The 14,179-nt window shown below is 49.8% G+C and overlaps 3 protein-coding genes across 3 annotated transcripts; all 3 read left to right on the top strand.

Annotated features, from left to right (window-relative positions):
- Positions 1 to 376: 376 nt before the first annotated feature.
- Positions 377 to 8,942, top strand: MIND_00356500 (Serine/threonine-protein kinase TOR; the record flags this gene model as incomplete). Its single annotated transcript, XM_037360409.1, has 30 exons — positions 377 to 563; positions 616 to 705; positions 755 to 1,320; positions 1,371 to 1,572; positions 1,627 to 1,708; positions 1,755 to 1,775; positions 1,820 to 2,013; positions 2,061 to 2,176; positions 2,223 to 2,292; positions 2,342 to 2,542; positions 2,592 to 2,650; positions 2,695 to 2,781; positions 2,832 to 2,923; positions 2,976 to 3,423; positions 3,469 to 3,693; positions 3,739 to 4,356; positions 4,404 to 4,504; positions 4,565 to 5,593; positions 5,642 to 5,761; positions 5,803 to 5,878; positions 5,924 to 6,019; positions 6,066 to 6,537; positions 6,584 to 6,993; positions 7,041 to 7,334; positions 7,384 to 7,489; positions 7,537 to 7,674; positions 7,723 to 8,324; positions 8,373 to 8,532; positions 8,586 to 8,684; positions 8,737 to 8,942. Exons 1-30 carry the CDS (start codon positions 416 to 418, stop codon positions 8,940 to 8,942), a joined length of 7,128 nt encoding a protein of 2,375 aa, XP_037223294.1. The 5' UTR covers positions 377 to 415.
- A 315-nt stretch (positions 8,943 to 9,257) lies between these two features.
- Positions 9,258 to 11,963, top strand: MIND_00356400 (GAR domain-containing protein; the record flags this gene model as incomplete). The annotated part of the gene is made up of 6 exons (XM_037360408.1): positions 9,258 to 9,363; positions 9,411 to 9,474; positions 9,527 to 9,606; positions 9,660 to 10,021; positions 10,071 to 10,201; positions 10,256 to 11,963. The coding sequence occupies 6 exons, from the start codon at positions 9,258 to 9,260 to the stop codon at positions 11,961 to 11,963; spliced, it is 2,451 nt and encodes an 816-aa protein (XP_037223293.1).
- A 192-nt stretch (positions 11,964 to 12,155) lies between these two features.
- MIND_00356300 (Tetratricopeptide repeat protein 15-like) lies at positions 12,156 to 14,163 on the top strand (the record flags this gene model as incomplete). The annotated part of the gene is made up of 8 exons (XM_037360407.1): positions 12,156 to 12,731; positions 12,790 to 12,897; positions 12,950 to 13,036; positions 13,091 to 13,432; positions 13,489 to 13,821; positions 13,867 to 13,945; positions 13,995 to 14,075; positions 14,126 to 14,163. The coding sequence occupies 8 exons, from the start codon at positions 12,156 to 12,158 to the stop codon at positions 14,161 to 14,163; spliced, it is 1,644 nt and encodes a 547-aa protein (XP_037223292.1).
- Positions 14,164 to 14,179: the final 16 nt, after the last annotated feature.

Below are 14,179 nucleotides of genomic sequence, written 5' to 3'. Positions count from 1 at the left end.
TTGCGGTTTGCCTCAGTTTAGTGGCCGGCAGGTATTACCCTCGAATCCTTCAACACCCTCTACTTCTGCCCCAAATACTGAGGTCGCCTTTTGAAGATCATAAGGCGATGCGTAAGCTTTCTCACATCTGGTCTCTCGAGGGTATATTCCCTGGCGTAGACAACTCGGTTGACCCAAGGACGTTCAAAGCAAACAGGGAATCAGTCTTGAGAGATGCGTTCAAAACAGCGCGTAGAACCATTGAGCAGCATGCTAACGAAGCACAGGACGATAATATCGTCCCAATGGAGGTAGAATAAACTCTAATGTAATACTGTATGTGTAAATAAATAAAATAGGAATAATTCCGCTGTGACGCGTGTCACCGCCGGTCACTTCTGCTCAACGTCGACTCGGTCGACGTGCAGGATTCATCATGGGGGACCATTCAGACCCTGATACAATACTGTCGGCCATATTCCACGGCCTTCAAAGCAGCAACCCAGAGACTCGCGCTAAAAGCGCGTATGACCTTCGCAACCAGGTGTTGAGTGCAGTGACAGAATCATCCCCAGACGTTGCTGGTTCGTGGCCATACATATTACCCAGAGCTTTGTTCAACGTTATAACCCATAGGTGCCGTCTGGGACACGGTTAATCAGGGTCTATTTGACCTAATGCACCGTCAGAATACAGAAGGGAAGCTGGGTGGATTGTTAGCCATGAGTGCGTTGCGGTTTTTCTTATCCACCCTTTCTGATCTTTCACTGAACAGACTACCTTCTTGAGATAGAGGGTGAAGAAACGCTCGACTCCCGACGCAACTTGTACCGCTTCTACAATTATGTCAAGCACCTTCTACCAGACCCAGACGTTAACTTGATGTTACTGGCGTCTCAAACTCTTGGAAAAATCGTATTTGCAGCTTCCAAGACCGCCACCAGTCATGTGCCTTCGGCGGGAGGTGCATTCAACGAGTCCTTCATGGACCATCAAGTGCCTGCTGCTATCAATCTTATTCAGCAACAAGACTCTCCTCGTTATGCCGGTGTCCTTATCCTCAAGGAGCTTGCTATAAACAGTCCCACATACTTCTATGCTCACATTGGTATGGTCTTCGAAAACATCCTGGCACCCTTGCGCGACCAGCGGCTTGTAGTCCGAGAAGCGGCAGCAGAGTTACTTTCAGCCTGCCTTGAAATCGTCATTGATCGCGAGCGCACAAGTCCTTACCTCTACCAAGTCCTCAAGGATGCCGAAGACGGATGTCTCATAGGACAGCCCGAAGTTGTTCATGCCTCGCTTTTGGCTTATCGCGCGTTGTTCATCCACGGAGGCATGGTATGAATCCGCTAAATGTTCTTGTCGGCCTGTGTTAATTCTTGCTCCAGTTCATGAGAGATGTTTTCACAACGGCTGTGGAAAAAATCCTCCACTTTCGCGCCGACAGAGACCCACTCATTCGCAAGCTGGTTCTGACCATCATCCCATCGCTCGCATCTTATGACACACAAACCTTCAGCGACCTTTACCTTAAAAAGACGATGGCCCATTTGTTGGATGTGTTGGATAGACCTGTTGACCGGGCTAATGGTATGACTTGCATTTTTTTGGCTCTCTGAAGCTGCAATCAATAATCAATTTTAGCTTTTATCGCGATTGGTCATACCGCGGGCGTTGTGAAAAGTGAAATGAAGCCCTTCTTGGATAATACGATGGATCGTATCATGTCTGTTGCATTATCTTACTCTACCGCCTACTGATGGGAGTCACAGGCAAGGTTTGCAAGCGCCGAAGTATGATCTTTGGAGAATTTGACTCGCAACTTAATGCTTTGCAGGAAGCGGTTTGGAGACACCTACACTCCAATTTTCCATTGTATCGCCATGTTGGCGGCTGCGGTTGGCCCCGCCCTAAATAAATGGCTCCCGGATGTGCTCGAGTTGATGTTCAAATGTGGATTGAGCGAAAGTCTGAAGGATGCATTGGTCGCTGTGTCCACCAACATTCCGCCTTTCTTGAAGTTCATTCAAGGTGTGTTTTGAATCGTGGCAATCTCCATTGCTTACGTGCGATCACAGACCGTCTGCTAGATCTTCTTTCCGTGATTCTGAGTGGAAAACATTATAAACCTGTTGGTGCACCTCTTCCAGCGCGCAAGTCGGAAAGTCTTGAGCAACCGCTCACTGCAACAGAGGTTTCAGTGAAAATTTCTCATGCTCTATCTGTCTAATTGTTGATAGACCTCTAATGACAAGGATCCTCGACAAATACGACTGGCGCTCAGTACTTTGGGCACATTCGATTTCAGCGGTATGGCACCTTCTTGACACTAAAGGAAATGAACCAATTAGAGATGCAGGCCACATTTTGAACGAGTTCGTTCGCAGCTGCGCGCTGCCTTACCTCGAAGAAGACAACGCAGATATTCGACGGGAAGCCGCTATCACATGCTGTCGTCTTTTCGTTCGGGATCCCATCTTTTATTCGTCGAGCAGCCATGCTACTCAAGTTATCAGTGATGTGTTGAACAAGCTTCTCACTGTGGCAATTGCCGATCCAGGTACATTCTGTCTTCAGGAAAACGTATGATGTCATCAAACCTGTCACAGATGCCTCTATACGGAAAGTGGTATTACTGTCACTTCACCAGGGATTCGATAAGCATTTGGTAACGTGGTCTTTCCAAAGAATCGTCAACTTATACGCGGATAGGCTCAAGCGGAGAACGTCCGCTGTCTTTTCATCGCCCTGAACGACGAAGTTTATGAAAACCGTTCTGCCGCTGTTCGTCTCATCGGCGTGCGTCCATGAACCACGGTTGCTATCTGCATTGCTCACGTGGACAACAGCGAATGGCAAAGAATAATCCGGCTTATGTGGTCCCTTCTCTGCGTAAAACATTGATTCAACTCTTGACTGAGTTGGAATACGCGACGGCCAAGTACAAATCCACTTTCGTCACAATATGACTTGCAAGCTAAAACTCGCTCCAGGCGGAACCGGGAGGACTGTGCTGCTCTTCTGACCATGCTCGTCAACGTCACCCACAATTTCATGAAGCCATATGCGTTACCCATCCTGGCAACCTTAATGTTGAAGGCCAACGACAGTAACCCGACCGTTGCCGCGAGTATAACTATGTGTCTGGGCGAGCTAGCCGTTGTTGCGGGCGAGGAAGCACTACCCTACGTGCCACAACTTATGGAGGTCATCATTGCACAACTCGGTGACCCGTCTCTCATCAAGCGTGATGCTGCTCTACACACTTTGGGTCAAGTATGCGCCAGCACGGGTTATGTCATTGATCCTCTCCTCGAGCATCCGGAACTATTACAATTGCTTAACCGGATTCTGCGCAGTGAGACAACGAGCGGTATGGTTCAGCGCGAAGTCCTCAAGGTATTGGGAACTATTGGTGCATTAGATCCATACGCGCGACAGGTGGGAGGTCCAAACAAACCAAGCAAACCAACCTGACCTCATCAGAACCGATCGTCAGAAAATTCATCGGAGATAGCCATGACTGCGGTGAACTTGGTGACGCCTAGTCTGTCTCCATCCTCGGACGATTACTTCCAAACCGTTGTGATGAACGCGCTGCTTGAAATTCTCAAAGACCCTTCTCTCAACACCCACCATCACACTGCCATTGAAGCCATCATGTCGATATTCAAAACACAGGGCCTTAAATGTGTTGCTTTCCTACCTAGAGTACGGCAAGCCCGTTCAATTTAACGACGCTGACCAGTAAACTAGGTCATTCCCGCATTCGCCGCCGTAACCCGCAGCTCTCCGGCGCGTTTACAGGAGTTTCATCTTCAGCAACTAGCAATTCTCGTTGGCATCGTCAAACAACATGTTCGCAACCACACTGTAACCGTGTTTGGGCTGGTGAAAGAACTTTGGGACATAGCTTCCCTTCAATTACCACTTGTGTCGCTCATCGAGGCACTCGGGAACGCGTTGGCGGCGGATTTCAAGCCCCTGTTGCCCACAGTGATTCCTCTCTTCATGCGCGCGTTTGAGAATGAGACAGCCCCGAAGCGCTCACAAACACTGATCAAAATTTTTGATGCTCTTCAGACTTTTGGGTCGATTTTAGAGGAATACCTCTATCTTGTGATCCCTGTCGTTGTCAAAACTTACGAGCGAACGGATGGTTCGACGATATTGAGAAGACAAGCAATCCACACTATCAATAGGCTGACGAGACATGTTAATTTCTCTGATCATGCTTCCCGCATCATCCACCCGTTGATTCGTGTTTTTAACACGGCAAACAACGAGCTACGCATGGCCGTAATGGAGACATTATGCTCCTTGGTTATTCAACTCGGTTCGGATTTCGCTATCTTCGTTCCCATGATCAACCAAGTTTGTCACTGATTTGGAAAGAGTGAAAAGATTCTGACTTGTTGCAGAGTCTTATTCGGACGAAAATGAACCACCCCCGCTACGAGTCTTTGATCACGAAACTCCTCAATGGCGAGCGACTGCAGGAAGATAACATTCTAGAGTCCATGTAAGTGACACACACACACACACAACTAGAGATTCCTTGAAAATTAACACCCCTGGCTAGCCTGAAAGAAAATGTGCGACTCCCAGAATTTTCTGCGCCAGCTGAAGCAAACAAACTTGTCATTAACCAAACGCATCTTCGCCAAGCTTGGGATGTTTCTCGAGTGTTCTCGGCTTCCGATTGGACAGAATGGATGCGTCGGGTGAGATTAGAATTCATGAAAGAGTCTCCGTCGCACGCTCTACGCGCCTGTATGAGCTTAGTTGATGCCCACCCACCTCTAGCAAAGGAGCTTTTTAATGCGGCCTTCTTGTCATGTTGGACAGAGCTTTATGATCAAACCCAAGATGAACTTATTAATGCCCTCGAAATGGCTCTAGAGTCGCGAGCTGCGCCCACCGAAATTATTCACTCCATCCTCGATCTTGCGGAATTCATGGAACACCAGGACAAGCCCCTGCCTATCGACAACGTAACTTTGGGCGACCATGCCGTGCGCCATGAGGCTTATGCGAAGGCGCTACACTACAAAGAGCAGCAGTACCTCAATGAGGAGTCTGCCCCTCTCCTAGAGTCTCTGATATCGATCAACACCAGACTACTACTACACGACGCTGCGAGTGGACTTGTGGATGTTGCCCACAACAAGTATGACATACAAGAGAACGAAGAGTGGTACGAGAAGCTGGGTCAATGGCAAAATGCTCTCGACTCATACAACAAGAACGCAGGAGATCACCCTTCGATAGAGTCGGAAATCGGCCGTATGAAGTGTCTTCATGCTCTCGGCGAATGGGACGAGCTCTCTAGTCATGTCAATCGGTGTTGGGATGTTGCGAGTGCTCAGCACAAAATAGCGATTGCTCCAATGGCAGCAGCCGCTGCGTGGTCTCGCGCTGACTGGGATGCGATGGATTCCTATATCAATACCATGAAATCTGACTCGCCAGACCGTCATTTCTTCAAAGCCATCCTGTTCGTGCACCAGAATAACTTCCCCCGAGCTTGGCAGCACATCGCAAGGACACGAGATCTTCTCCACCCCCAACTGACCGCATTTGTTGGCGACGGATATGGAAGATCCTATAAGTGAGTCCCACCAAACACCTTGAGCAAAATTTTGACCGTTTCATGCAGCATCATGGTCCGCGCGCAGCTTCTTTCCGAACTTGAAGAAATAATCCAGTACAAAAAAGCAGCTGATTCACCCAGCCTTCAGAGCTCAATGCGACGCATGTGGATGAAAAGGCACGCGATGTCAAGTTCCCTTCAATGACCAGTATTCATTGATCATTCAGGTTGAAGGGATGCACGCCTGATGTTGATGTCTGGCAGCGTATTTTACAAGTGCGGACGCTCGTCGTCAATCCAGAGGTAACGCATGGGCTCTTGTGTCTCAACGAATTAATTTCTCTGCAGTCCGAACCTGACATGTGGATTAAATTCGCTAACCTGTGCCGTTCCACAAATCGCATGGCCTTGGCAGAGAAAGCAATAGATTCACTTCACCCATTCGTGCGTTTATATTCAGTGCTTGGAGCCAATTGACCTCGAGCGGTAGAATACGACTGGACATAATATCAATGTCCCTCCAGCAGTTGTCTATGCCCAACTAAAAGTTATGTGGGCCAATGGTGATCGAGAGAATACTATTGGCTTCCTCCGAAAATTTATAGGCCATCTCACTCAAGACCTCGAGCTGGAAAACAAGGGCAGCGAGACTGACCCCCGAGTTGCAACGGCAAAACAACCGCGAGTCACCGCTGTATCCAGGCTGCTGGCGCGTTGTCATTATAAACATGGAGAGTGGCAAGCGGAATTACGACCAGGATGGGTGTCTCAGCAACAATACTACGATGATCTCTTGAACTCCTATCGACATGCCACACACTACGACGGCCAATGGTACAAAGCCTGGCATACATGGGCTCTTGCCAACTTCGATGTCATAAGCCACCGTCAAGACCGTCAAGATCGCACTAATGAACTACCATCAAAGGATCTCGCTGCCCATGCCGTTCAAGCAATCACTGGTCCGTAGGCATCTTTATTCACAGTCTTGGGGTTAACTGATCATAGGTTTCTTCCGGTCGATTTCGCTTCGGAATTCGCAGGCACTGCAAGACACACTTCGATTGCTGACTCTGTGGTTTGAATTTGGTGCACACCAGGATGTCAGTTTGGCGGTGAACAAAGGTTTTTCGGAAGTTGGGATTGACACTTGGCTGGAAGTCATCCCACAGGCGAGTTGTGCTTACCATATCCTCATTCTGCTTACCACACCCCAGATCATCGCCAGAATTCAGACTCCCCATACCAATGTGCGACAAGACATACACCGAATCTTACTTGCTGTTGGGAGCAACCACCCCCAAGCACTGGTCTATCCCCTTGTTGTGGCGTCGCAGTCGTCAAGCAAATCGCGCCAAAACGCAGCAAACGATATTTTGAATGCCATGAGGCAACATAGCGCTGCTATTGTCGACCAAGTAGGTCTAAACATAGCTCTTCTTATCGCGAATTCATCATCGCACAGGCGGAATATGTCAGCTCCGAGTTGATCCGAGTTGCGATATTGTGGCACGAACGTTGGCACGAAGGACTTGAGGAAGCATCCAGACTATACTTCACTGAGAAGAATGCAGATGGGATGATCGCGGTTCTACAGCCTTTGCATGACCTCCTGGAGAAAGGTCCAGAAACTGCTCGCGAAACTTCGTTTACTCAAGTTTTCGGGCGGGAGTTGCGAGAGGCCCGGGAGGCATGTCGTCGATACCGCACGTACGGCGATTCATCCGAACTGGATAAAGCCTGGGATATATATTATGCGGTTAGTTTTGGTATTGATCACCCTTCTGATTCATTGACAACCTCGTCAGGTGTTCAAAAAAGTTGAGAAACAACTACCACAACTCTCGACATTGGACTTGCAATATGTATCGCCTTGGCTGCTAGAAGCCCGCGATTTGGAGCTAGCTGTTCCTGGTATTCCCTTCCCTCATCATCTTGATCTCAGACTTAGACTCCTTCAGGAACTTATCGCAGTGGTCACCCAGTCATCTCTATTCAACGCTTCAGTCCAAAATTGACTGTCATTGCATCTAAACAGCGGCCCCGACGGTTGTGCTTAACTGGTAGTGATGGGCGGGATTATCAATACGTTCTCAAAGGTTCAAATGCTTTCGTCGGTTCTCCTCTGCTAACGACGAGTACTACAGGCCATGAAGATCTTCGCCAAGATGAGCGGGTCATGCAACTATTTAGTCTCGTCAATACGTTACTATCGGTTGACACGAAGAGTTTCCAGCGAAGGCTACACATTCAACGATATCCTGTTATTCCCTTGGCCCCGAATGCTGGACTCTTGGGCTGGGTTCAAGACAATGACACGCTCCACGTGCTTGTTCGGGACTACCGGGAATCCCGCAAGGTTGTCCTCAACATTGAATACCGCATGATGATCCAGATGGCTCCTGACTACGAGAACTTGCCATTACTGCAGAAAATCGAGGTCTTCGAGTATGCTATGGAAAACACAACTGGTCAAGACCTTTATCGAATTTTGTGGCTCAAGAGTAACAACTCGGAGCATTGGCTCGACCGGCGCGCAACCTTTACTAGGTCTCTTGCAGTCAGCAGTATGACTGGGCATATCCTCGGTCTCGGTGATCGTCATCCGTCAAATCTCTTGATCGAGCGGAAAACTGGCAAAGTTATTCAGATAGATTTCGGTGACTGTTTCGAAATTGCCATGCATCGGGAGAAATTCCCGGAAAAAATTCCGTTCCGGTTGACAAGAATGTTGACACATGCTATGGAGGTCAGTCTCCGCTTGATCCACCTAGAACGCAACGTGACTTTATCCTAGGTCAGTGGCATCGAAGGCAGCTTCAGAATCTCCAGCGAAATTACGATGGCAGTTCTTCGTGACAACAAAGAGTCTCTGATGGCTGTGTTGGAGGCTTTCATTTACGACCCATTGGTTAATTGGAGATTAACACAACCTAGTCCGGATATGCGGCGAACGGGTACGCATTTCAGTCTCCTGATATAATCTGGTGTGACAACGGCTTTCTTCAAGGATCGGAATCAAGAAGAGTTAGCGAGCTCGCTCGTGTTGCTGTCCACCCACAAGGGCCGACACGGAAGTTGAAAGCCGATGAAAATCTTATCTTTAGCGGTACGACTTGCCGAATGGTTTCATGGTTTTGCATTAACATGGTCTCGGACAGACGCAGCAGGCAACCCTATTGCTCGGGAGGTCACTAACAGCAAAGCCCTGTCAGTCTACCATCGAGTGCAAAACAAGCTCACTGGGCGGGATTTTGACCCACACACAATCTTGACTGTGAAGCAACAGGTGGACAGACTGATTCAACAAGCCACAGCCATGGAGAATTTGTGTCAATGTTTCTCGGGTTGGTGCGCGTTCTGGTGAAGAGATTTTATGATACTGTAGCGATTCACGTAGTACTATACTTGTATTTCTAGTAATGGACACGAGGTCTTATCGAATGTGACCGTCACGTCACACCTGCACCCTCTCTAAACCCCGCGCTCCTGCAACGGCGAGCAGAACATCGTCGCGTCGTACTGGCCTCGACATCTCCATATACCCTCACGACACAAGTTCACGACCGGAGTCCAGTTGACGCGAAGTTCTCCAAGCCTTGTACCACAACTTTGTCTGCCCCCACCCCCAATTACATTCGAATAATTGGCCCACCTCACTCCTTCTTGTTTTCTCTCCCATATGGCCACCCTCGCTCTCTCCGCATCTCAAACCAGCCTTCGGTCCCCTCCATCTCCATCATCAATGTCCTCGTCATCTTCTCGGTCGCTCCATCAGGAGGATGAGGGTAAGAATTTCTTGCGTGTCTTTACCGTCTACTGACTAGCCGGCCAGAGAACCTCACAATAACCACAAAACTTGCTCCATCCACCAGAAAGGGAAAGCAAAAGAGCCAGGAGTACGTCGCGTTCCGTGCCTTTTCTCACCTATTATATCTGGCCATTCTTCAGAGACTTGCGACTTCTCGCCATCTCAACCCACATAACGGAACTCTCATACACCATTTCGGATATTCAGACGCGTATATTCGGTGCGGAGACGTGCCACATGTCTATCCAATCTCGTCTGACCATTCTCGCATAGAGATTCAGGAGCTTCGTCACAAGTCGCAAGCCTCTGGCGACAATGCCGGCACCACCGTCATCATCGACCAATCCCTCATGAGCTTAGATGAGCGGATTGAGACCGTTTCAAAGGGAATGAAGTTGATCAGCGATTCTCTGGAGCCAATATTGCAAACACCAACAACTCCAGACAGTGACCCAAATGCGGTCATTTTGCGCAAGCATTCTGCGTTGGTTGCTGAGTGGGAGGCCGTGCAAGACGAAAGTGACGTCCTAAGAGAGGAGTTGAAGGAGGACAAGTGGTTGACCGTCTTTAGAACAGTCACGGACCAAGCGGATGGGATGATGTCTAGTCTGGAGAAAGCCGTCAATCGCTGCCAGGTATGTGTCCAGTCTCTTTCAGAACTTTCAGTTTGTGACTAGTGGGTAGGAGTTCATTTGGCAGGTCCATAAACATTACGAAGACCCGCTCTCCCATTCCATCTCATCTCAATCTGGTGACAAGGCTCTTACCTTTGAAACGTACACCTCCTTGCTTGAATCCTTTGAGGCGAAGAAAAAGTAGGTTCATTCATGATCAAGCTTGAGTTTTGAGCCTGATCATTGGCATTCAAGGCACTACATGCCGGCGACTTCCAAAGTTCTCTCCATTATCGACAAAGGCGTCCGAGACCGGGTCACCAAGAATGGAGAAACGTTGCGAAGACATGCAGAATCTGCTCAACGGTGGAAAAGTCTCAAGGAGCGAATAACAAGGACAGATGCTGAAATGGACGTAGCGCGCAGATTATTGCTTGGCGAAGAGACTCCGAGTGAAGTGGGTTCAGGTCGCAACGGTCATCTTAATACGCCTTCGAGGACTGGCAGTGCGGCTAGCACTATTTCGCGCTCCATTTCACCATTCAGGAAATTTGCACGGAAAATCGCTGGCAGTACAGTCACCCCACTCTCTATCAACAAGAATAATACTTTGCGTGCGCCGTCGTCAGAGCCTACGCAGAGCAAAGCTCGACACCGGACTTCGATCTTTGGCATTCGCCCTTCCGTTACGCCTACGCCTATAACTCCTGAGCGACCAGGGCATCGACATACACAAAGCGTAACACCAGACTCATCTCCACGCGGCAACAAGATTCTTGACTCGAAATCGCGCAATGGAACAGTCTCATCAAAACCTGGTTGGAATAGTTCAACTAAAGTGGATGACAGTGGGATGGCAACAGTCAAGGCAACTCCACCCAAACGCCCTCCGTCAGCTACAGGGACGTATAACGACATTTCGTCTACCATTGGTGGTGTTTTCAGACGAAGTTTTTCGAGAACTTCAATGGCCTCTTCTCGACCCTGGTCTCCCGTTACCTCATCAGTGTCAACGACACAATCCTCTTCCCGACCACCTCTTCCCTCCTCCCATCCCCCACTTCCGAATTATAGACCACCGTCCCGGTCACAAGCGCCATCACGTGCACAGACACCTTCGAGGCCGCAAACTCCTTCTCGATCACACACACCTGGAATACCTATGACTCCACGTGCAAGACCTAAGACACCTAGCCACATTCCAGCCCCCAGTAGTAAAGCTCGATCTACCTCTGTTGCACCACCAATGTCAGATGACGGGTGGGACGATGAGGGTCGAACTACTACTTTCCAGCGAGCTCTCTCACCCTCAGCACATCCTCCGCGACCACCAAGTCGTTCCTTAATTCCAATCCCAACCCTACATCTTTCTTCCGCATCACGACCTTCTTCCTCCATGTCGTACAACAACGATGATAGCACCTTCAGAAGTAATGCTGCACGAGCTCAGACTCCCGAGTTTGCCCTTCGTGCACGTGTGCAACAACTACCGATATTTCCTGGGACTCCATCTCGGCCATCAGCTCGGCCATCACTGCCGGGCAGCGCCGGTAAACTCCCACCCTCAAGTTTCCGAGAGGGATCAACGAGTCGAACGCCATCTCGTTCTGGATCACGATCTGGCATGTATACGCCGACCGAGAGTGGACCGTTGCATGAATACGTGCCTGGCAACCCTCGTGATCCTTTGGACGCTGAGGTTGCCATTGTTGTGAACGCCATTTCGCATGGTTTGCTTGTTGAGCGGGTGGACCCACCGATCAAGAAACTGCCGAAGGAAGGCGAGGAGCAGAAGGCACAATACGCCTTTTCAAACGCGCTGAGCAGGAAAGTGATAACATGCAAACTGACGACGTTGACCCGCCCTGGAAAGGCTGATGTTACCAAGAAGGTGATGGTCCGTGTTGGTGGGGGATGGCAAGATTTGAGTCACTATATTCTGAACAGACAGGCGGCGATGTAGTCAGCACTTATGTGAATTTTCCTCTTGTATCGATATTGTCGCTTTCTATGGAAAATTAAGCTAAGGTCAGACTATTAGTACTTACTAGGGCGAGACGAGTCTTGACTAGAAGAGAACCCGGTTTGCCCCGGACGTCCAGACCATATGGGCAAGATTTAAAAGGCTGGCGAGGGCTGGTTGGGCTTAATCTCAATGCCGATAACACACTACCCTCGAAGCAGGCCACAGCCTTACAGTTCAATTCCAATGCAACTCTTTCCAGCCAAATTGCCGTTCAAGGCATCGCTGGGAAAGCTCGTGCGAGCGATCAAACGCGTTGGTCACACTCACCCTCGCTGCTTGCCTCCTCCCCTCGTCATCGACATTATCCCACTTTCCCCCGTGCCCAGCATAAGCCACTCGTCCGACTCGAATTCGACAATGTCTGGCCCGTCCACGCCTGTTACGGAGAGTGACTCTGTGTTTGGTGTGAGCGAATCAACAAAGCCATATGTCGAGCCAGAGGCACCCGACCCTTTCCTTGTCGATTCAGACGAAGAGCAAGAGAGCGCTACGCCGACCGAGTCACGTTCCGTCCAGGAAATCCAAATTCCCCTCGTTGCACCAATTCCACTTTCCCCGCACCAAATCGCAAGTCCGCTGTTATCGCCCAATCTCAACAAAGACGATCCCCCACCGCCTACAGACTCTGACAGCGACGAAGAGGACGCGCCAGAGCTGTACCTTCCCGCCCTCGTGATCCCGACGATGTTTCTCCCGCTTCCCAATGTACGGCCGAGCTTGTTAACGTGGTGGCTGGTTTGACAGTTAATCGGGCGTCCCATAGACAGATCCGTTGACTACACTCCTCAACAAATATATTCATCCTCCAGAGAAACGTCCGATGAGGGATCTCACCGGGGAGTGGCAGCGGAGTGACTTCCACGCACTTGTAGTGAGTGGTGTAAGATATAATAAGCAACACCCATGAACATTGATTGGCACAGATGTCGAATAGCTGGCGTGCGCTGGCGAGGATGGCGCGCGACAGGATCGTGACAGCCGACCCGGAAGACCTTTCGCTTGTGTTGGGAGTGAGTCCTGCCTATTTTTTTTTTCTTGAGATGCATTCCTCACTAAGAAACTAGCTGTGGTACCTTCGTCTATCGTCGCTGTCGAGGTTACGACTCTACAACCAAACGACCGCCGAGTGCACCAATTTGTTCACGGTCCTGAATGGCGTCGAGCCTCCAACAACACGGCAGTGGCTGTTTGAGCGTGTGCTGCCGTTTGAGCTGGAGGTTATGAATGCCCGTCTGAGGTACTGGGCAGGAGATCACATGGGCTACCTCGACGCGTTATATGGCCTGCTGAGAAAATGCAAAATGCGATGCCGCAGAGCCAAGGGTGATGCTACAATCGTCGCAATGTGGAAGGAGCGCGGAGCAAGAGTATGCTTGATCATTGCCTCGCAGTTGGTCGAGATGAAGGTGCTCTGTGTTTTTGTCTCCTTTTATTTCTGCCTCTCTGATATGTCCCGTGTCAGGACTTTGCTGCAGCGACCAAGCTGCTGGAACCATTATGTGAACAGCAAGAGGGCGATGTCACGCTTGTCTCGCCCGCCTTACACTCTGCTGTTGGGAGAATATACCTCCAGTGCGGTAACCTCGCCATGGCCGCCTCCCGTTTCGAGCTTGCCGCTGCCGGCGCGCCAGAGTCGATGGTGGAGATGAATGCCGCTTTGATGGCCGCGGCGGAAGGCGACTGGGTGCAGGTGAACGAGATACTCCAAGGACCGGCCCTACAGCAAGGCCCAGAACGGTTCGTCGCCGTCAACAACCGCTGTGTGGCGCTGTTAAGTCAGGGAAAAGTACAAGAGGTGAGTCTGCTTTTTTTTTCTCTCGAGCTTGACTGACAGGAATAGGGCATTGCTATTATGGAACGTGCATTGAAAGAGTCGCCTGAAAGCGTCGTTGTAGCCGAGCCCTTCTTGTTTAATCTTTGTAGGTGCTTTTCTCTTGTACTTTTCCTCGCTCTCTAACCAACCCTTAGCCACCCTCTATGAACTGCGATCCGCCACAGCGGTGGAGAACAAACGCAATCTCCTCATCGAAGTGTCTAGATGGAGTGGCGGTACGCAATCTTGTTTTGCTCTGTGGCCCGTGGCTCACGTTTTCCCTTAGACGGGCTCAAAACAGCGTGCCTCAAAATGCCCACATAGACGAGCCATGCATTAG

The sequence above is a fragment of the Mycena indigotica genome, assembly GCF_014461135.1.
Source record: "Mycena indigotica strain 171206Taipei chromosome Unknown Mind.scaff0003, whole genome shotgun sequence".
Classification (NCBI taxonomy): Eukaryota; Fungi; Basidiomycota; class Agaricomycetes; order Agaricales; family Mycenaceae; genus Mycena; species Mycena indigotica.
This window is presented reverse-complemented; position numbering and strand designations above follow the sequence as displayed.